The sequence below is a fragment of the Aethalodelphis obliquidens genome, unplaced genomic scaffold (assembly GCF_003676395.1).
Source record: "Aethalodelphis obliquidens isolate GAN/ISIS:26980383/991018 unplaced genomic scaffold, ASM367639v1 scaffold55, whole genome shotgun sequence".
Lineage (NCBI taxonomy): Eukaryota > Metazoa > Chordata > Mammalia > Artiodactyla > Delphinidae > Aethalodelphis > Aethalodelphis obliquidens.
Genome location: NW_020837999.1, coordinates 6,200,242 through 6,223,430, shown reverse-complemented (window position 1 = coordinate 6,223,430; position 23,189 = coordinate 6,200,242). Strand labels below are relative to the sequence as shown.

General features: G+C 40.3%; 1 protein-coding gene and 1 pseudogene across 7 annotated transcripts in view; one reads left to right on the top strand and one right to left on the bottom strand.

Moving 5' to 3' along the window:
* Nucleotides 1-23,189, top strand: part of RABGAP1L (RAB GTPase activating protein 1 like) — a 682,268-nt gene that overhangs the window by 517,875 nt on the left and 141,204 nt on the right. Inside the window, exon 1 of one of the 7 annotated variants that reach the window (XM_027086264.1) lies at nt 21,160-21,835. The exons of the other annotated variants lie outside the window; for them this stretch is intronic. Coding sequence (XP_026942065.1) covers nt 21,668-21,835 — 168 coding nt within the window. The 5' untranslated portion in view covers nt 21,160-21,667. Of the gene's footprint in view, nt 1-21,159; nt 21,836-23,189 lie in introns of those variants that run through there. 7 annotated transcript variants of the gene reach the window in all.
* On the bottom strand, nt 17,999-21,364 carry LOC113609269 (male-enhanced antigen 1 pseudogene; annotated as a pseudogene).

The following is a 23,189-nucleotide window of genomic DNA, read 5'->3' as shown; positions in this document are numbered from 1 at the left end:
TACTTGAAAGAGAAAATGACATTTGAGTCTTGAAAGATTAGCAAGAAAAGACAAGGAGTGATATTTCAGGTAAAGAGAACAGCATATGTAAGGAACAGAATAAAATACAATATTTTATTGTCATAAAATACAACACTTTTGGGAAGAACCTCCATGAGAACATTGGGCATGAAGGATCAAGCTAACAGATGTAATTGGAAAGGTAGGATAGGTCTAGATTGTCTGAAAGGTGTCTTATGGTTAGAGTTGAGTACTAGCCATTGAACCTGTGGGCCAGAGGGTACCCTTAAACAGTTACAGGGTCAGATAGGATATTTTAGGAAGATAATTTTGAAGGCAGTGAGAGAAAGAGACTGAAATGTGAAGAGACTGGTAATAAATATGGAGACTAGTTAGAAGACTGTTAAGGGGAGAAATAATGAAGGCTTCTTTACCCAAGGCTGTAACAGTGAGGATAGAAAGGGAGCGGCAAACTCAGCAGCATTTTCCAGGTGCCGTCAGGGAGACTTGCCAAGATACTAAGAGTCATTGCTGTTCTCCATTTTCTCTCTCTCTCCTTCTTGTCCTCTCAAAAACTTCCCTGTCATGTTCTTTCTTCAATTTTAAGAAAAGGAGCTGCATATGAAGTGTTTCTTTTTAGAGAAGGCAGCTTACTAGACCTTACATTCTCACTTATTGCTCATTCGGTGATAATCAGGGTGTCCCTAGACAACTGAAGAGTGCTACTGAATCAGCTTCTGCTCAGTTCAGCTTAATATATTATGCTTTGAACTCCATTAGTAACTAGACTTTGACAGAAAGTGACCAAACCAATTGAACTTTTAACCAAAGTTTGTACCTCAAAGTCAACTTTAAGAGAGCCACCTTCAGGACACTGGTTCACAAGAGACCTCCCAGCTCCACATAATATCAAATGGCAAAAATCTCCCAGAGATCTCCAACTCAACACCAACACCCAGCTTCACTCAACAACCAGCAAGCTACACTGCTGGACACCCTATGCCAAACAACTAACAAGACAGGAACACAACCCCACCCATTAGCAGAGAGGCTGCCTAAAATCATAGTAAGTCCACAGACACCCCAAAACACACCACCAGATGTGGACCTGCCCACCAGAAAGACAAGGTCCAGCCTCATCCACCAGAACACAGGTACTAGTCCCCTCCACCAGGAAGCCTACACAACCCGCTGAACCAACCTTAGCCACTGGGGACAGACACCAAAAACAACGGGAACTATGAACCTGCAGCCTGCGAAAAGGAGACCCCAAACACAGTAAGATAAGCAAAATGAGAAGACAGAAAAACACACAGCAGATGAAGGAGCAAGATAAAAACCCACCAGACCTAACAAATGAAGAGGAAATAGGCAGTCTACCTGAAAAAGAATTCAGAATAATGATAGTAAACATGATCCAAAATCTTGGAAATAGAATAGACAAAATGCAAGAAACATTTAACAAGACCTAGAAGAACTAAAGATGAAACAAACAACGATGAACAACACAATAAATGAAACTAAAAATACTCTAGATGGGATCAATAGCAGAATAACTGAGGCAGAAGAACGGATAAGTGACCTGGAAGATAAAATAGTGGAAATAACTACTGCAGAGCAGAATAAAGAAAAAAGAATGAAAAGAACTGAGGACAGTCTCAGAGACCTCTGGGACAACATTAAACGCACCAACATTCAAATTATAGGGGTTCCAGAAGAAGAAGAGAAAAAGAAAGGGACTGAGAAAATATTTGAAGAGATTATAGTTGAAAACTTCCCTAATATGGGAAAGGAAATAATTAATCAAGTCCAGGAAGCACAGAGAGTCCCATACAGGATAAATCCAAGGAGAAATATGCCAAGACACATATTAATCAAACTGACAAAAATTAAATACAAAGAAACCATATTAAAAGCAGCAAGGGAAAAACAACAAATAACACACAAGGGAATCCCCATAAGGTTAACAGCTGATCTTTCAGCAGAAACTCTGCAAGCCAGAAGGGACTGGCAGGACATATTTAAAGTGATGAAGGAGAAAAACCTGCAACCAAGATTACTCTACCCAGCAAGGATCTCATTCAGATTTGATGGAGAAACTAAAACCTTTACAGACAAGCAAAAGCTGAGAGAGTTCAGCACCACCAAACCAGCTTTACAACAAATGTTAAAGGAACTTCTCTAGGCAAGAAACACAAGAGAAGGAAAAGACCTACAATAACGAACCCAAAACAATTAAGAAAATGGGAATAGGAACATATATATCGATAATTACCTTAAATGTAAATGGACTAAATGCTCCCACCAAAAGACACAGATTGGCTGAATGGATACAAAAACAAGACCCATGTATATGCTGTCTACAAGAGACCCACTTCAGACCTAGAGACACATACAGACTGAAAGTGGGGGGATGGAAAAAGATATTCCATGCAAATGGAAACCAAAAGAAAGCTGGAGTAGCAATTCTCATATCAGACAAAATAGACTTTAAAATAAAGACTATTAGAAGAGACAAAGAAGAACACTACATAATGATCAAGGGATCGATCCAAGAAGAAGATATAACAATTGTAAATATTTATGCACCCAACATAGGAGCACCTCAGTACATAAGGCAAATACTAACAGCCATAAAAGGGGAAATCGACAGTAACACATTCATAGTAGGGGACTTTAACACCCCACTTTCACCAATGGACAGATCATCCAAAATGAAAATAAATAAGGAAACACAAGCTTTAAATGATACATTAAACAAGATGGACTTAATTGATATTTGTAGGACATTCCATCCAAAAACAACAGAATACGCATTTTTCTCAAGTGCTTATGGAACATTCTCCAGGATAGATCATATCCTGGGTCACAAATCAAGCCTTGGTAAATTTAAGAAATTTGAAATCATATCAGTATCTTTTCCGACCACAACGCTGTGAGACTAGATATCAATTACAGGAAAAGATCTGTAAAAAACACAAACACATGGAGGCTAAACAATACACTACTTAATAACGAAGTGATCACTGAAGAAATCAAAGAGGAAATCAAAAAATACCTAGAAACAAATGACAATGGAAACATGACGAACCAAAACCTATGGGATGCAGCAAGAGCAGTTCTAAGAGGGAAGTTTATAGCAATACAATCCTACCTTAAGAAACAGGAAACATCTCAAAGAAACAACCTAACCTTGCACCTAAAGCAATTACAGAAAGAAGAACAAAAAAACCCCAAAGTTAGCAGAAGGAAAGAAATCATAAAAATCAGATCAGAAATAATTGAAAAAGAAATGAAGGAAACAATAGCAAAGATCAATAAAACTAAAAGCTGGTTCTTTGACAAGATAAACAAAATTGATAAACCATTAGCCAGACTCATCAAGAAAAAAAGGGAGAAGACTCAAATCAATAGAATTAGAAATGAAAAAGGAGAAATAACAACTGACACTGCAGAAATACAAAAAATCACAAGAGATTACTACAAGCAGCTCTATGCCAATAAAGTGGACAACCTGGAAGAAATGGACAAATTCTTAGAAATGCACAACCTGCCAAGACTGAATCAGGAAGAAATAGAAAATATGAACAGACCAATCACAAGCACTGTAATTAAAACTGTGATTAAAAATCTTCCAACAAACAAAAGCCCAGGACCAGATGGCTTCACAGGCGAATTCTATCAAATATTTAGAGAAGAGCTAACACCTATCTTTCTCAAACTCTTCCAAAATATAGCAGAGGGAAGAACACTCCCAAACTCATTCTATGAGGCCACCATCACCTTGATACCAAAACCAGACAAGGATGTCACAAAGAAAGAAAACTACAGGCCAATATCACTGATGAACATAGATGCAAAAATCCTTAACAAAATACTAGCAAACAGAATCCAACAGCACATTAAAAGGATCATTCACCATGATCAAGTGGGGTTTATTCCAGGAATGCAAGGATTCTTCAATATACGCAAATCAATCAATGTGATAAACCATATTAACAAATTGAAGGAGAAAAACCATATGATCATCTCAATAGATGCAGAGAAAGCTTTCGACAAAATTCAACACCCATTTATGATAAAAAACCCTCCAGAAAGTAGGCATAGAGGGAACTTTCCTCAACATAATAAAGGCCATAATGTGACAAACCCACAGCCAACATCGTCCTCAATGGTGAAAAACTGAAACCATTTCCACTAAGATCAGGAACAAGACAAGGTTGCCCACTGTCACCACTCTTATACAACATAGTTTTGGAAGTGTTAGCCACAGCAATCAGAGAAGAAAAGGAAATAAAAGGAATCCAAATTGGAAAAGAAGAAGTAAAGCTGTCACTGTTTGCAGATGACATGATACTATACACAGAGAATCCTAAAGATGCTACCAGAAAACTACTAGAGCTAATCAATGAATTTGGTAAAGTAGCAGGATACAAAATTAATGCACAGAAATCTCTGGCATTCCTATACACTAATGATGAAAAATCTGAAAGTGAAATCAAGAAAACACTCCCGGGCTTCCCTGGTGGCGCAGTGGTTGAAAATCTGCCTGCCAATGCAGGGGACACGGGTTCGAGCCCTGGTCTGGGAAGATCCCACATGCCATGGAGCAACTAGGCCCATGAGCCGCAACTACTGAGCCTGTGTGTCTTGAGCCTGTGCCCCGCAACAAGAGAGGCGCGACAGTGAGAGGCCCGCACACCGCGATGAAGAGTGGCCCCTGCTTGCCGCAACTAGAGAAGGCCCTCACACAGAAACGAAGATCCAACACAGCCAAAAATAAAATAAAACATAAATAAATTTATTAAAAAAAAGAAAACACTCCCATTTACCATTGCAACAAAAAGAATAAAATATCTACGAATAAACCTACCTAAGGAGACAAAAGACCTCTATGCAGAAAATTGTAAGACACTGATGAAAGAAATTAAAGATGATACAAATAGATGGAGAGATATACCATGATACCATGTTCTTGGATTGGAAAAATCAACATGGTGAAAATGACTCTACTACCCAAAGCAATCTACAGATTCAATGCAATCCCTATCATACTACCACTGGCATTTTTCACAGAACTAGAACAAAAAATTTCACAGTTTGTATGGAAACACAAAAGACCCCGAATAGCCAAAGCAATCTTGAGAACGAAAAACGGAGCTGGAGGAATCAGGCTCCCTGACTTCAGACTATACTACAAAGCTACAGTAATCAAGACAGTATGGTACTGGCACAAAAACAGAAAGATAGATCAATGGAACAGGATAGAAAGCCCAGAGATAAACCCACGCACATATGGTCACCTTATCTTTGATAAAGGAGGCAGGAATGTCCAGTGGAGAAAGGACAGCCTCTTCAATAAGTGGTGCTGGGAAAACTGGACAGATACTTGTAAAAGTATGAGATTAGATCACTCCCTAACACCATACACAAAAATAAGCTCATAATGGATTAAAAACCTAAATGTAAGGCCAGGAACTGTCAAACTCTTAGAGGAAAACATAGGCAGAACACTCTATGACATAAATCACAGCAAGATCCTTTTTGACCCACCTCCTAGAAAAATGGAAATAAAAACAAAAATAAACAAATGGGACGTAATGAAACTTCAAAGCTTTTGCACAGCAAAGGAAACCATACACAAGACGAAAAGACAGCCCTCAGAATGGGAGAAAATATTTGCAAATGAAGCAACTGACAAAGGATTAATCTCCAAAATTTATAAGCAGCTCATGCAGCTCAATAACAAAAAAACAAACAACCCAATCCAAAAGTGGGCAGAAGACCTAAATAGACATTTTTCCAAAGAAGATATACAGACTGCCAACAAACACATGAAAGAATGCTCAACATCGTTAATCATTAGAGAAATGCAAATCAAAACTACAATGAGATATCATCTCACACCAGTCAGAATGGCCATCATCAAAAAATCTAGAAACAGTAAATGCTGGAGAGGGTGTGGAGAGAAGGGAACACTCTTGCACTGTTGGTGGGAATGTGAATTGGTACAGCCACTATGGAGAACAGTATGGAGGTTCCTTAAAATACTACAAATAGGACTACCATATGACCCAGCAATCCCACTACTGGGCATATACCCTGAGAAAACCATAATTCAAAAAGAGTCATGTACCAAAATGTTCATTGCAGTTCTATTTACAATAGCCCAGAGATGGAAACAACCTAAGTGTCCACCATCAGATGAATGGATAAAGAAGATGTGGCACATATATACAATGGAATATTACTCAGCCATAAAAAGAAATGAAATTGAGCTATTTGTAATGAGGTGGATAGACCTAGAGTCTGTCATACAGAGTGAAGTAAGTCTGAAAGAGAAAGACAAATACAGTATGCTAACACATATATATGGAATTTAAGAAAAAAATGTCATGAAGAACCTACGGGTAAGACAGGAATAAAGACACAGACCTACTAAAGAATGGACTTGAGGATATGGGGGGCGGGAAGGGTAAGCTGGGAAGAAGTGAGAGAGTGGCACTGACATATATACACTACCAAATGTAAAATAGCTAGTGGGAAGCAGCCACATAGCACAGGGAGATCAGCTCGGTGCTTTGTGACCACCTGGAGGGGTGGGATAGGGAGAGTGGGAGGGAGGGAGATGCAAGAGGGAAGAAATATGGGAACATATGTATATGTATAACTGATTCACTTTGTTATAAAGCAGAAACTAACACACCATTGTAAAGCAATTATACTCTAATAAAGATGTAAAAAAAAAAAAAAAAAAAGAGAGCCACCTTGTTCATATATCATGGGTGTTTTCTCCATGGTGGACCTTTTTCCCTGACGTGGTAAAGAATATTATCTCTGGCAGTTTTGTATCAGTGAGTTATATAAAGGAGGACATAATAAGCTACATATACTTGGAAAGTTACACAAAGATAACGAAGAGCTGTTATTCCTTCATAATGCTTCTCAGATTCAAGCTTGGCTCTGTTTCCATGACAACCACACCAGTCCAGGCTCTCATTTTCTCACATTTGGCATACTGCAAGAGCTTTATGACTTGTCTACCTTCGATGTCTTCCTCTCTTAAACTCCCTTGACCTATGTTACCAGATTAGTCATTCTAAAAATTGTCTTCACTGTATTCTTCACCTGTCTGTTGTCCGCTGTAAGTGCATCCTCTAGCATTTCATTTTCATCATCATCTAGCTTCAGATGTACCTTCTGGCCTCAACTGTACCTACTGGGCACATTATTACACAATGTCACGTGGACCTCCCAATTGTCCTGCTCACGGGTCTTGTCTCTACCATAAAGTCTAGGATGCCTTTGTGTGCTAGTTTTGTATTCTACCTAGCACCAGGCACAACTCTGGGCTCATGATATATACAAAAAGAATGGAATATTTCCTCTTTCATCCCTTGCCCCAGGGTTCATTTATTCCTCTCTGTCCACACTGGGCTTAAGGGCTGTTTCTGGTTGTTTTGTGTTGAATTTCTTCCTCCTTCCTAAGATAAGTCAACAGTTATATAGCATATATTATCCACAGCTTGCAGGACACTTTAAAAACCAATATTATGATATCTTTGTTTTTAAATATAGAAACCTCTCCTTTACCAAAAGCCACAGTGACTCAGCTACTTTCATGTCTAAAATGGTTTCTGCCTTTTTCTGTGGCCAGTCTTTATGATGGTTATAGATTAATAGTAGGCTTTTTGGAAGCATAACATTTGTTATTAATCATGGCATTACTGTAGTTAACCAGGTAGACCAATTTAGTTGGAGTGTCGTCTTTTTCTTTAATGTGTATAGACATAGATTTGGGGAAACAACTTGACATTCATGAAGACTATATTCTAAGATGCTCTTAAACTTCCTAATTTTTTTTTTTTTTTTTGCGGTACGCGGGCCTCTCACCGCTGTGGCCTCTCCCGTTGCGGAGCACAGGCTCCGGACGCACAGGCTCAGTGGCCATGGCCCACGTGCCCAGCCGCTCCGCGGCACGTGGGATCCTCCCGGACCGGGGCACGAACCCGCGTCCCCTGCATCGGCAGGTGGATTGTCAACCACTGCGCCACCAGGGAAGCCCTTAAATATCCTAATTTTTTAATACCACTATGGTTTCTTATTCAGGTTTTTAATAAAATTGAGATAAAATAACTGCCTTCCTATAAGAACATATAATAACTGAGAATGACTCTATAAGCAAAGCTTACTCACCATCTGCTACATGAAAGTAACTAAATTCATTCCTTAGCAAACCCACAAGGTGCTATGTTGTGGCCTCATGGGGTCTCTCGGGGAACTGAAGCAATAAATATTAAATCTAAATATGTCAAGGGGTCACTTTAGTTGACTATTGCTTGCTAAAGAAAAGAGAGATTCAAAAGGCCCAGTAAAATAATAATCTTTTAAAGTAAAAATGAATGAATGAAAGAAGCTGAGACAAGAATCTTATTTTATGGTTATACTTGTCGAATAACTTGTCAATCAAGATAATTTAAAAGGTCTCTCTCCTCTCCCCTGTGAGCTTTGTCATTATATTTTACAGTTGCAGAGAAAGAAAATACATAAGAAAGAAGTAAACAATTTCAAATAGTAATAAATGTCATGAAAGAAATAATACAAAGGAGTCTAATATGTTACTGCCCACCACCAGATAAGATGGTAAGAAAAGTCCTCTGTGAGCAAAATAACATTTGAGTTGAATGATGCAGTGGAACCAGCCTTACGAAAATCAGAGGCAACAGCAAGCTCAAAGGCCCTGAGTCAGGGGCTTCCCTGGTGGCGCAGTGGTTAAGAATCCACCTGCCAATGCAGGGGACACGGGTTCAAGCCCTGGTCCAGGAAGATCCCACATGCCGCAGAGCAACTAAGCCTGCGCGCCACAACTACTGATCCTGTGCTCTAGAGTCCGTGAGCCACAGCTGTTGAAGCCCGTGCTCTGCAACAAGAGAAGCCACCACAATGAGAAGCCCATGCACCGCAATGAAGAGTAGCCCCTGCTCACTGCAACTAGAGAAAGCCCACGCGCAGCAATGAAGACGCAATGCAGCCAAAAATAAATAAATAAATAAAGGCCCTGAGGCAGGAAAAGCTTTGTATATTCAAAACAGAAAGGAGACCATTGTGACTGGAGCCTAGTGAGGAAGTGAGCAAGATATAAAGAGGAAGGAGATGTGGTCAGAGATTGAGGCAGTGGCCAGATCAGCAGAGACACATAAGGAATAGAAATGCATTGGCATTTGGGTAACATGGGAAGCCAGTGTAAGTTTTAAGCAGGAAGAAATTTGATATGATTTATGGTTTTAAGACATTGTTTTGATTGAGGAATTCTGGTGTGTGGAATGTGGATTGAAAAGAGGAGAGAATAGGGCTTCCCTGGTGGTGCCAGTGGTTAAGAATCCACCTGCCAATGCAGGGTACATGGGTTCAAGCCCTGGTCTGGGAAGATCCCACATGCCGTGGAGCAACTGGGCCCATGCACCACAACTACTGAGCCTGCGCTCTAGAGCCCACGAGCTATGACTACTGAGCCCACGTGCCACAACTACTGAAGCCCGTGCACCTAGAGCCCGTGCTCCGCAACAAGACAAGCCACCACAGTGAGAAGACCGTGCACCACAACAAAGAGTAGCCCCCGCTCACCACAACTAGAGAAAGCCCACGTGCAGCAACGAAGACCCAATGCAGCCAAAAAATAAATAATAAATAAAAAATTTAAAGAAAAAGAAGAAAAGCAAGAGTAGAAGCATGGAGACTAGTTCAGATGTTATTTCAAGACCAGTCAGGAAATGATGGTAGCTTAGACCAAGGTAGTGACAATTAAGATGGAGAAAGAGGACAGATTTAAGATAGCTTTGTAGATAGGGCTGACAGGGCTGACTTATATTTAGATAAATTGGATTTGGAAGGCTGAGGGAAAGTGAGAAATCAAGGATGTTGTAGAGATGGAGCAAACTGATTTTTCACATCATGAGCAAATCATTTATTTTAGCTATGATTTTACTATAGCACATTATGAGAATGAAGTGAGATTGTGTATAGAAGCAGATGGCACAATGTCTGGCCCACAACAGGAACTTGTGAGATTTTTATTTTTACCCCCACCTCAGGACATTTTCATTAGGAATTTATATTCTCACATTACCATTTATTTAGGTCACCAAATTTCAAAAGCAAATGATTAGAAAGCCCATTGGTGAGTATTATATGCAATGCAACCATTCATCAACTCAGTAAGCATTTCCTGAGCTCCTTGTATAGATAATTACTGTACTGAGTGCTGGAAAAATACTAGTGAGTGAAGCTAATGCAATGCCTACCCTTATGGAACTTTCTGTCTGGTAGGGTAGATTAATTTCCCTAACAGTATAATTATACAACTAGTTATTAAATTACATCTGGGATGATTAAGAATATCAAGGTATACTGTAGAACATCTCTTCATGACTTCTGTATTTCCCTAATTTACTTCATTTATTCCCATGTTCCATCTTGCATATGGCTACCAGTGATTCCTAAACCCATCTCTTGGCTCCAGATTCTATTTTCCATGGCCTATGGAACATCTCCAATGGATTACCACATGTTCCTCACTAACTGCATTCATCCTCCATACTTTCCTGTCCCCAGTGCTTTCCCTATCAGTTAATATCTTTACTATCACGCCAGTTTACCAAGCTAGAAATGTCACAGATGTTAATAACATTAGCAACTTCATAATATTACTATATTAAACCTCATTTTCTTCATGAAAATTAAGACTCAAAGAGGCTAACTTTACTGAAATCATGTAGCTAATTAGACTTGAAGTTGTGGTTTTAAATCCAGATCTCTCTGACATCTTAGCTTTTGTTTTTTCCATGACATCAATTTGCAGGATTGTTAATTTTTTTTTTTTTTTTTTTTTGCGGTACGCGGGCCTCTCACTGTTGTGGCCTCTCCCCTTGTGGAACACAGGCTACAGACATGCAGGCTCAGCGGCCATGGCTCACGGGCCCAGCCGCTCCGCGGCATGTGGGATCTTCCCAGACCAGGGCACGAACCCGTGTCCCCTGCATCGGCAGGCGGACTCTCAACCACTGTGCCACCAGGGAAGCCCCAGGATTGTTAAAATTTTTAAAGGAAAAATAATGGAGGAAAACATTCTAGAAAGAGGGAAGAACATTTTTAAAGGCTCAGAAATATTAAAGCGTCAATATTTCTAATCAGAGAAATGCTTATCTATCCCTCCCATGAATAATAATCATATTTTATCCATTTTGAATGCTGAACCATTTCAACATACACTTTTGGGATAGCCACTATGTGTTAAGTAACTGCCTCTGCTAAGTTTTTAGGACAAAAAGAAGGATAATACATGATACCTATCTCTAAGTGCCTTAGTAGGGGAGAAGGACCCTAAGTGTTGATTTCAATGCAGCTCATTAAAGTACAAGCCTGCAAATGTTATGAGATAGACAGCAAGGGTGGAAAGAGAGCAAGCGGGAAGGCCATGTACCCCAACCCTAGGATTGAGGGAGGGTTCCTGCAGGAGGTAATACGAGAGTTGAGTTTTAATGAATTAGGAAAAGGTGGGACTTCCCTGGTGGCACAGTGGGTAAGTCTCCGTGCTCCCAATGCAGGGGGCTGGGTTCGATCCCTGGTCAGGGAACTAGATCCCACATGCATGCTGCAACTAAGAGTTTGCATGCCACAGCTAATGAGCCTGCCTGCTGCAACTAAGACCTGGTTCAACCAAGTAAATAAATAAATAAAAACAAATTAGGAAAAGGTAAGTGAACTAGAGGGGAAAAACAGTTCAAGAAAAGGAGAAAGCAAGAACAAAGACATTGAGGTATGCAGTTACCTGGTGTGTGCAGGGGAACTTCAAGTAACTTGAGTATCGCAGCTGGTAGACGTCCCAGCATGTCATACTAAGGGGTGAGCTCAAATCAGAAGAGATGCGAATGGAGAAGAGGGGATAGTTTTGTTTTGTTTTTTTTTCTTTTTTTGCTGTACGCGGACCTCTCACTGTTGTGGCCTCTCCCGTTGTGGAGCACAGGCTCCGGACGCGCAGGCTCAGCGGCCATGGCTCACGGGCCCAGCCAATCCGCGGCATGTGGGATCTTCCCGGACCGGGGCACGAACCCGTTTCCCCTGCATCGGCAGGTGGACTCTCAACCACTGCGCCACCAGGGAAGCCCGAGGGGATAGTTTTGAGAGATGGTGAGGAGGTTAAATCAACCAGAGTTGAATGATGGGTTGAGTATGGGAAGTGGAGGTAAAAAGAGTACTCTAGGATGACCCCCAGATGTCTGCTGGTATAATTGGGTAGATGAGGACACTCTTTGCTAGGATAGGAAATGTAGGAGGAGGAACTGCATTGGGGAAGAAATGGTGACTTTGGACATGCCGGGATTAATTTGCGTGTGAGGCTGCGTTTGTCCAGCAAGGAGATAGATATACAGATTGGGAGCTCTGGAGAGAGGGCTGATCTCAGGATTGGGTTGTTCAGTAGTAGTAAAAAAAGAAAGGTATTAAAAAAAAAAAAAAAAAAGAAAGGTATGGATAAGATCACCAGGGTACAGTGAGCATAAGTTTTTGCTTTGTTTTTGTCATTTCTTTTAGAACCAAGACACATTAGTCCCTCTATGTATTCATAGTGACTGGACTGTGAATATCCTGTTGTTTCCACTGGACTAACTTGATTAGCTTTTAGGATCTAGCCTGTTTAACTCTACCTCCTTCATTGTTTCAAATAACTCAAATGAGATTTAAAACACTTATATAGCAGATGTGTAAATTATAGTTGCAGTTACCACTTAGTAACTACATGATCTCTGGCAAGTCACTTAACTTTTCTAAGCTTAGGTGTCTCCTATGTAAAATGAGCGTAATTTGTTGTTAAGATTAATTGCAATACTGCATACTCTAAGGGCTTGGCATAGTTTATGGCTGTCATAGATACTAAATAAATGGTAACTATTATTATTCATACTTTTAGTCACTGAAATATTTATCAAGACTTTGTGGTGTATAAGTTGTTTTGTTAGGCCCTGCTTGGAACAAATATGCGTATGAGGTAGAGAAAGGAGCCCACCAAGCAGGAAAGACCTGTACACACCTGTTCACTTGTTACTATCATCATACAAGGCATCTTGTGGCAACTCTCAGTGTATAGGAGTGCTGAGCTCACAAGGGAGGTGGAGAGGAATCCAATCACGTCCAATGAAAGTGGAGGAAAAATCACCTCCACTCTCACCCGTTTGCTACCTCTGAAAGTCTACTGAACCCTTTTGAAGCCATGAGCGGGAGGTAGGGAGAGGGAAATAGTATGGCTGTACAATCTATTACCATCTTTATTTCAGAATATGGACTTGTCTATTCAAAAAAAAAAAAAAAGAATGTCCCCATCTTGACATATTCATTTTGTGGAGACAAATTCACTTGCTAATACATGGGCTGACCCATATAACTCCTCCACTGAAAATACTATTTTTCACAGTGACAGATGTTAAACTACACCTAGCATTCTATGTAACACGAAGATGCCAGAGATAGCAAATTTAATAGAGAACTGGAGATGGACCATGGGAAGGAGGTAGAGGCAGTTCACAACTTATCAAGATGAATATAGCACCTCATTATTTTCAACAATGACAACACACACACACACATACACACACAAAGGTAAAATGCTGATCTAGCTTGAGAGCATCAAGGAATAGTCTAGCTTCCATGTCATAATTTTAATCTGATCAACTTAAAATTAAAAAACAGGCCTCTGCTAACATTAATTTATGCCTTCTGCTTAAACTTGGAAATAAAGATGAGCCTCATACAAACTGTCCAGAGGAGGGGATAAATGAAGTGAGATAGGCTTCCATTGTTAAACCTGCATCACTAACATGGCTTCAAAAAAGCTGCTGTTATGTAGACACTGTGACGGAGCGGCCAAGGATGTAGCTTCTCTGTTTGACTGAAAAAGAGAGGGGCTTCCCTGGTGGCGCAGTGGTTAAGAATCCACCTGCCAATGCAGGGGACATGGGTTTGAGCCCTGGTCTGGGAAGATCGCACATGCCACAGAGCAACTAAGCCCGTGCACCACAACTACTGAGCCTGCACCCTAGAGCCCGCGAGCCACAACTACTGAAGAGCCCATGCTCCACAACAAGAGGAGCCACTGCAATGAGAAACCCACGCACCTGAACAATGAGTAGCCCCTGCTCGCAGCAACTAGAGAAAAGCCCGCATGCAGCAACAAAGAGCCAACTCAGCCAAAAATAAATAAATTAATAAATTAATTTAAAAAAAAAAGAGAGGGTGCTTCACAGTTAAAAATTACGAAGGCAGATGTGCTTTATTATCACAGGTGTGTGTTTAGAAGTGACTATTCTCAGGGCAGGCTTTTGGAAGCCTCCTCTCAACTCAGATCTAAGAATCTTAGGTTCTTTCATACCAGATGGCAGGCACAGGCTCCGGACCAATTCCATGTGGAGTAAAATGGTGGAGCACAGTCTTCCTAATGAGATAGTTTTTTTAATGGGCTACATTAATTGAAAGAGAGCGAGTTACAGAGCTGGAAATGCTAGGTTCTCTGCTGTGTAGCGGGGCTCTGGGATCTTGGCTTCCTGGCTCTACCTCAGACAAGTTTTACGATTGTGAGCAAGTCACGTATCTGCCGCCTCACTCTTTTCATCAATAGGGCGAACATGTTAGACTTTGATGTTTCTAGGGTCTAACAACGTTGCATTATTTCATGATTCTGTTATCATATCTAGAGTGTCCAGTATGTCAGTTATGGTAATATTGAAACTTTATTGAGAGACACTGTCCAAAAAAAGTGTCTCCTTGGGGCAGGAAGTAGGACAGTCTACAATGGTGCAGAAACCAGCTCATAGGAGGCCTAGTTAACACCAGGGATAATTAGCTTCAAGAAAAGGAAACTGTGTTCAGATATTTTAACTAACATCACATGGAAAAAAGTCGACCCATTCTGTGTTGTTATAAAGTATATGCCTCAACTGAGTGACTGGAAGCTTCAGATTTCTAGCTTACCATAAGTAGTCCTTTTTAAACAAATATAAATGTCCAGTAATAAAAATAGGCAGCCTTTTCAGCTAATTGTCAATGAAGATAAGGAAGCAGAGGCAAAATGACTAACTCTCAAAGAGACTGTAGAAGAAGTTCTTGCATTAATAAAGGCATTGTTCTTAAATCTGATCACAAGAGTAGGTAATAAGGTAATAGTGATACTACCATGACTATTCAGAATGTTATTAAATTGCTTTTGGTGGGGGAAAGTTCTCTTCTATTGAAAAACAGAAACAAAACAAAAAACTCCTTTAAAATAGTTATGCTTGAAGTATCACAAGAGGTCAGAACATTCCTAAAAAATTAGTAAGTCTATAATATTTTATAGGAATCTTTTTTCTTTTTGAGTTCCAACAGTCTGGTTACCTGAAGTACCCACCACGGTGTCAGTTAATTATGTACTTTCTTATTTTGAACTCTAATTCCTCAGTGTGTTGAGTTCCAACTATAAGATGATGAGACTCATTTCCCTGTGATATAACTTATATGCTCAGTCTCATTGACATTTCATTTTAGCCTTTTCTTCAAGTAGCTTGAATAATGCATAAAGTTAGAAGAAGCATCTGATGTACCTTTCTACCTCCAGAAGCATATAGCACAGTGCTGAGAAGAACCAAGACTTGAATGGTAGAGTGTGAGTTGCCTGGGATTCTACAGTACCAAAATACTGGACTACTCACTGTGTCACCTTTATTTAACCTGTTTGTTGGATCTTAGGAACTTGCCAAATTATTGAGGGCTCATCTTTTAAAAAGTAGTCTAGAAGACAAAAAAGAACTAGGCAGAGAATTGAGTTTTTTGCTGTTTTACCTCTCCTAGTTCAGAAGAGCATGGATCCTTTGCTACTTATTATTAGCTGTCTAAATCTTAAAGGTGAACTGAAGAGGCAGTTGGTCTTACAGGAGTGTCTTTTATCAGTGTTTGGCTCTTTTTCTTTTTTTTTAACATCTTTATTGGAGTATAATTGCTTTACAATGGTGTGTTAGTTTCTGCTGTATAACAAAGTGAATCAGCTATACACATATATATATCCCCATATCTCCTCCCTCTTGCATCTCCCTCCCTCCCACCCTTCCTATCCCACGCCTCTAGGTGATCACAAAGCACCAAGCTGATCTCCCTGTGCTGTGCGGCTGCTTCCCACTAGCTATCTATTTTACATTTGGTAGTGTATATATGTCCATGCCACTCTCTCACTTTGTCACAGCTTACCCTTCCCCCTCCCCGTGTCCTCAAGTCCATTCTCTAGGTCTGCGTCTTTATTCCTGTCCCACCCCTAGGTTCTTCAGAACCATTTTTTTTCTTTTAAGATTCCATATATAGGGCTTCCCTGGTGGCGCAGTGGTTGAGAGTCCGCCTGCTAATGCAGGCAGGGGACGCGGGTTCGTGCCCCGGTCTGGGAAGATCCCACATGCCGCCGAGCGGCTGGGCCCGTGAGCCATAGCCTCTGAGCCTGCGCGTCCGGAGCCTGTGCTCCGCAACGGGAGAGGCCGCAACAGTGAGAGGCCCGCATACCGCAAAAAAAAAAAAAAAAAAAACCAAAGATTCCATATATATGTGTTAGCATATGGTGTTTGTTTTTCTCTTTCTGACTTACTTCACTCTGTATGACAGACTAGGTCCATCCACCTCACTACAAAAACTCAATTTCGTTTCTTTTTATGGCTGAGTAATATTCCGTTGTATATATTGGCTAACTCTTTTTCTAATGTTAATACATCCAGAGTCTTTTGTCTTTCTAAACCCTAACCCAGATGAACAAAATGCTTTTACACTTCCTGTCCTCTTCTCCTGACTTCATAGAAAGAATGAAGGAAATTACTGGTTATCTGGTACCCACCCTGTGCTAGGCACTATGAAATATTCCTTTACATACATTAACTTATTAAATTTTCAGAGCAACTTGACTAGGTAGGTGATACTGCCTTTTTACAGAGTCCCAGAGAGTAGTAACTTACCCATGTCTTTCAACCAGTAAATGTGACTAAAAGATGATGTAATAAACAATGCCCTGCTTTGCTCTTAGAAATATGTTTAATTCTCATTACTCTTACATTTGGGTCCAGGACAGTCCCACTAGTCTAAACCCACTTTTGTCTGTATCTACTGTGGACAACAAAGACATGACTAGATCATAACACACAGTGTGTTCCTCCTTTTACAGTGTCCACATCCTGCTTTATCTTTGTGTTTGAATGCCTCCCAGATTTTAAGCTCCTACAGATTGGAAAGTGTTTTCCTTTTTCACCTTTGTAACCCTTGAAGTAACTACTTTGTGTGTTACTGTGCACTTACTGTTCTTAATTACAGTTCCATAAATTAAGTCAAGTATCTTTTCATTTTACAATGGAAATCTATTTATGTCCTGCACATGTCCGCAGTCAGTGAGTGGAGTGGCTCAGGTAGAGCACTCAAGCTCAGGGCTCTAATTAGCACTGCCCCACCATCTACCTGCTTCTAGCACTCCAGAGTGAGGCTGCTGTTCTTTAGACCATGGCTTTGGGACCACTGCCTGGCCCTCTTTACCTTTCTCTCACTCTGCCTCATTGGATCATTCATCCAAATTTCCCATATTATCTTCAATTTGCTGTTGAACTTCCTTCATAGAGATTTAAAAAAAATCTCCTTTATGATAGTGTAAAGAAATATGAGAAATCATGTATTATTAACTGGTTAATTCAGAAGAGTTTCTTTTCTATCATTAGTTTCATTTTTGGACTACTTTATAACTCAAAAATTTATCTTTGAGTTATGAGTACACTCTATTTATTGCTGAATCTGATCAGCAATAAATAAATTACTTGGGGAGTTGGGGAGGCATAAGGGGAAATGCTCACTGAGATTACTCACTCTCGTAGGGCTTCAAAAATCGCTAGAATACATTCTTTCTTTTCGCCAAGTGATATTCTAGAAGAGTTATTTTACCTGATACTGATCAACAGCCTATTCTCAAGGGACAACCTGAAAACAGGACCAGGGTCGGAAAATTATGGAAATTTTGAAGGCAAGGATGATGGTTTCTTTCTTTTATTTTATTTTTTGGAAGGGGGCTATGTATGTATGGTGCTTTTATTCTCCATAGAGTGATACATGCTAAGGTGGGTTGGGCTTGGGCTGATGTCCCCATGTGTATAGAACTGAATTAATAAGTCTCTGAGAAGAAGTCTGGTTTACCTTGATGTGGAAAGGGGGATGGGAGCATGGGGATGAACATTACAACCTGGGATATGATCAGCCCTGGAATGCAGGGAGATGAGGCAGCTCTCAGTGCGGTCATTGGCAGGCAGGGGACACCTGCCAGGCTCGGAGGGCCTTCTGTACCACATCTTCCCACGGGGCATTTGATATCACCTCCTTCGCCCTTTTCACCAACTCTGCATGTTCTGGGTCCATGACTGTAGAATTGTGTCTGCTCAGTGCTGTAGCTCGCTCCTCATCTTCATCCTCATTCTCTGCTGGCCTGTCCTGGGAATGAAGCCCTAGGGCCTTAGTTCCAACCCTGGACGTCAGCAGCTCCATCTTCTGCACCCCGCACTGGTGCCAGCTCTGCCCCTTCTGGTTCAGGGTCTTGGTTCAGGGGCTGGTAGGAGCAGCTAGCTGGACCTGCCCCCATTTCTTCCTGTTCTTCCTCAGGCTCTCCACTCCTCTAATCCCCAGTGCCTTCTGTAGGCCCCTGGTGTGACAGCTCGTCAGCCTCATTGGGGTAGGTGTGCCCTGGACCCTGCTGCCAAAAACGACTTCTTGCATCCCAGCAGGGCCCACTCAGAGCCTGCAGCTGAGCCTGTACTTTTTACCTCCTCAAGGATAATACGTATTTGAGGGGAAGGATGATGGAGAGATTGGGAAAACTGAAACACATGACCACTGGTTTGTAGTGCCTTTTACACAGCATTTTGTTAAATGAACCTAAATCTTTTAAGTGTAACTTTGTTTGCTCATTAAACTATCATATTTTAATTATTACATTTAATATTTAGTGCATATAGTTTTAACTTCTTTTGTGAGCATCAGAGCCAAACCAGTTCCAAAGTCTTTTGATTAATTTTTTAATTTAATTCCTTTTGGGCAATAAATTTTTTGTTTCTAGTTTATATAAGTAAAAAAAAAAAAAAAATCTTCTGCCAGTGGTCTTTGAGACCAAGTCAGATGGATGGAAACATCTACCCTATCTTTTAAAAAAAATAAATCATAAAAAATCCTATAAGCTAAGGAGTCACTGAGTTTTTTCTTCGTTTGCAAGTCAAAATGTCCCCTTGCTCTTCAATGTAAAGCTTCTATGGTAGTGCTTTTCACACTTACACAGCAGTAGCACAGTCTTTTCAAACAAAATCTCATGCAGAACTTCACTATGTAAATAAGATGAAAATGGAGCTGTTGTTGCTGATGGGGGGAGGGCAGGGGGCTCGAGTAATGAGAGACCCAGAACCTCTTCCCTCTTCCCCCCTTCTGGCTAAACCAACTCCCACCCTGGGTAGCCCATAAGACATTTCCTCCAAAATCTCAAGGATCTGAAATTTATATATACGTATATATATATACATATATATATATATATATATATATTTACACACACATATATACACACACACATATATATATACATATCATATTCTAATGGCTTTTATCATTTTACATTAAAATCTTTACTTTGTATAGGTTTTTAATAAATCATTTTTGGAAGAAATAGAAGGCCTGACAGCAAAATATAAGTATCTTATTTAAGATATTTTGTTAATTAATACTTTAAATGTTTAACCCAAAAAAGTTTTGTTCACCTGAGGTTTTGGAAAAATAAACCAAACAGTATTCTCTTAAGGAAGGTAGTATTTCCCTTTATCCCCAATTCTGTAATTAACGTATTTCTGTAACCAAGATCACAGAGGTATGCTGATAAATGTTTCTATTTTCTTACTTGCAGAGATCTGTAACTTATTTATCAAAATAGGAAACTAAGACTCAGAAGGAACTTCCTCCAGCTCTCTTAGCCCCACTAGTCTTTGCACCATGCTACAACTTGCATGAAGAAACTGGTCTGGTATTCATATGAGACCAACTACAGAACAGTAGCTCCAAGATTCTGAATATATAGTAGTTAATTGTTAGGATAAAGTTAAGAAACTACCCTTAAAGGGGATCTTGTCCTTCTCCCTTGATTTGGCTAAAACTGATGATTCACATCAAGGAAATTAATATAAAACTTTAATAGTAAGATTGTAAAATTTTAAACTGTGAATAATTCTAAGTTACACTATTACAAGGGAAGGATTAGACCAGGATGCATCAAAACAATGTTTTGAACTATTAAGTGAGTGTTTATCAGTCTTTAGGTTAGGAAAGTTATTTTTGCTTTGAGAATCTCAACTTTAATAGTTCCTTAAAGGTATACTCTTATTATTATGTTGTAGGTTTTTATGCTTTATCATATTGTGTATTTATAAGAGTCTTCATTTTTGCTATGTTGTACACCTGAAACTTACATAATACTATACATCAACTATACCACAATAAAAAATAAAAATACATTAAAAATAATCTTCCTTTTAATTGCAGCTAGCCTTCCCAGAATGCTGAAATACTTCTGCATATCCTAGCATTGCAAAAAGTCATTATTGCATAAACACTTCAACTTGAGGGCATGTCGTTTCTTGGATGTTCGGTCCTTGCTCTTCTGTCCATACTCTATCATTTTCCCCTAAGCCTCTGTTCTGTTAGAGATTTCAGTAATCTAACAAGGATTGGAGCATCCCACTTTAAATATGCAGTAAAAAAAATCAGACTTGTATCTGTTACCATTATTAGAAAGCAAGAGTGAATAAAGGTCAGCCTTTTAGCTGGCAGGCTGTCTGATTTTTCTGTGAGCATCACATGTTAGGAGAAGCTAGCTCATCTGTCTGTGGGTTTAAGATTCAACAGCATAAGCTGTCAGCCTAACACTGATTGAAGGTGGACTGGGAGGGGAAGCGCATCTGTCCAACGGCTCGCCATTGGCTTCCTATTACAGCATTCTCCCCCGAGACAAACTCTGCATGCTCATTCACCTACCTCCTTCTCTTCCCTCCCCTTCCTTCCCTACCCCTTCATTACTGATTCACAGCGAGAGGCAGCAGCAGCAGAGGCAGCAACAGCAGAGCTGCTTGTCACGAATCAAGGATTGCAATGAGCTCATCCTTTTCTCCTTGCAGCTTCACAACTGCCCTGGCTTCCTGGCTCCTGCTCTTTGCTCACGCACACACACACACTCACTCTCTCACATACACACAGCACACACACACACACTCACATGCTAGACCCTTCTAAGCAGCTTGTCCATTTTTACACATGTATGTGAACTCTCCTGCATCACTCTTGGCCATTTTCTTGCATTCGCTTGCTTTTGCTGTTTTTTTATTTAGATCAGCATTTGATTTCATTTCCAGTCTACTTTGGGGCTCTTGCACAGTAGATAATTTAGCCAAAATGTTTTTCTTGTGGAGACGTTAGCTGGCAGTTCCCACCACAGACTGGCTTGTGCGTGCTCCTGGGGAGACCTAAGCCTGGCTCCCCTCCCGCCGCAGTTCTCAAAATTGTGGATAAGAGATCCAGCTTTCTCATTCTGGATAACTACTTACTGCTCATGGAAGAAGGGGTGCCCTGCCCAGCCCCAGCTGCTAAGCTCACAGCTCCTGTCAAAAAGTCCCAGGACATGCACGACGAGAGGAACAAGCTGGTGAATGAGTATGCGTGTCGAGTGCTGGAACTTCTGGGGATGGGGCATCGTCTGTTTGTGCCTCGGCTTCTGGCGGTGAGACTGTTTTTCATTGAACTTCATTTGTAAAGAATCTGCCACCCTCTGTGAGAATTCCCTGTATCCCTGGAAGAGGCTTGCGGTCTCCTGTCTCCTTCCCCTTTTCCCCACTCTACCGAGAAGGAAGTGCTGAGTGGCCACAGGCATGGGGCTCTGTCCGAGCCTGGTCCGTGCCACTCCTTAATTGGCTAGAGGAGATATGGCTCTCCTCTCCAAGCCCACGTTAGTGGCATTATCTCTGTGGCAGCCACAAAAAAAAAAAAAAAGGTCTTATGGCTGGCCAGGCTCAGCAGTAAAGCAGAATACCCAAGTGCTTGATGGATGCATTCTGTTATTTCTGTCTCCAAGGGGTTAAATTTTACACCAGACATTATTGCGACTTATCTAGACTATGCCTGGTTTGCTTTCTAACCTCTCCATTTGATGGTCAATTTGGTTGTGTTAATAGGGAATTTTGCCCCTTAAAAATCATTGGTTAGGAAATTACAGATTTCTCTCCTGGAATGTTCGAACTGTGTATCTATGAAACAGCTTAAAGCTGTTGGGTCTGTGCTGAGTCTGGGAAGTCTGCCTTGCTTGTTTTTTGATTTCCTGAACAAGAGAAAAATCACCCTTCTGCACTTCCTACCAAGGGTTAAAATTAAATACCCACAATCACTGGTGCAGTGTTTCTTTTTAGTGGTTTGAGAACTATACCTAGCAACTGTTCTATAATGTGATTGGTCTGTGGTAGTCCTATACCATTATTTGGTAATTGGGCAAGAATAATTTTGCTTTGTTTATATTATACAATGGAGTTTAATACCATTCTAGACTGTTCCCTCATTTGGTTCTCTCATATTTGAGTCTTTTTCAGAAGTACAATATTGACTGAATTTAACTCTTTTCTCTCACATATCTCCCTCTAGTATAGTTCATCTTTGTTTATGCTTATGTTTACAATTATTAAGTCTCATGTATCTATTTGCATGTAAATATAATCTCTCCTGTATCATCATAACAGACATGTTAGGTAGCTGTGCACCTAAGGGATTTCTCACCCAGAAGAAAGTCTGTTTATCATTGCAAGGTGAAGTTAGATGCAGTGACCAGCATACAATTATAAAGAAGGGGGTGGTATATTTTGAGAAATATGGTTCCTTTGTCGTTTAAGAAAGAAGAGCTCAATATATATGTTTTAATGCCTAGGTGAGGTCATCAGTGCTCACTTGAATTTTGTTCCCCTGAATCATAACATTTTTTTCTTAATAAAGGAGAAAACTGAAGATTCATGATTCTATTAGAAAGGAGTTTTTTGTTTTTGTTTTTTAACAGTGAAATAAAAAGCATTTTTTTTCAGGAGCTTTGACAC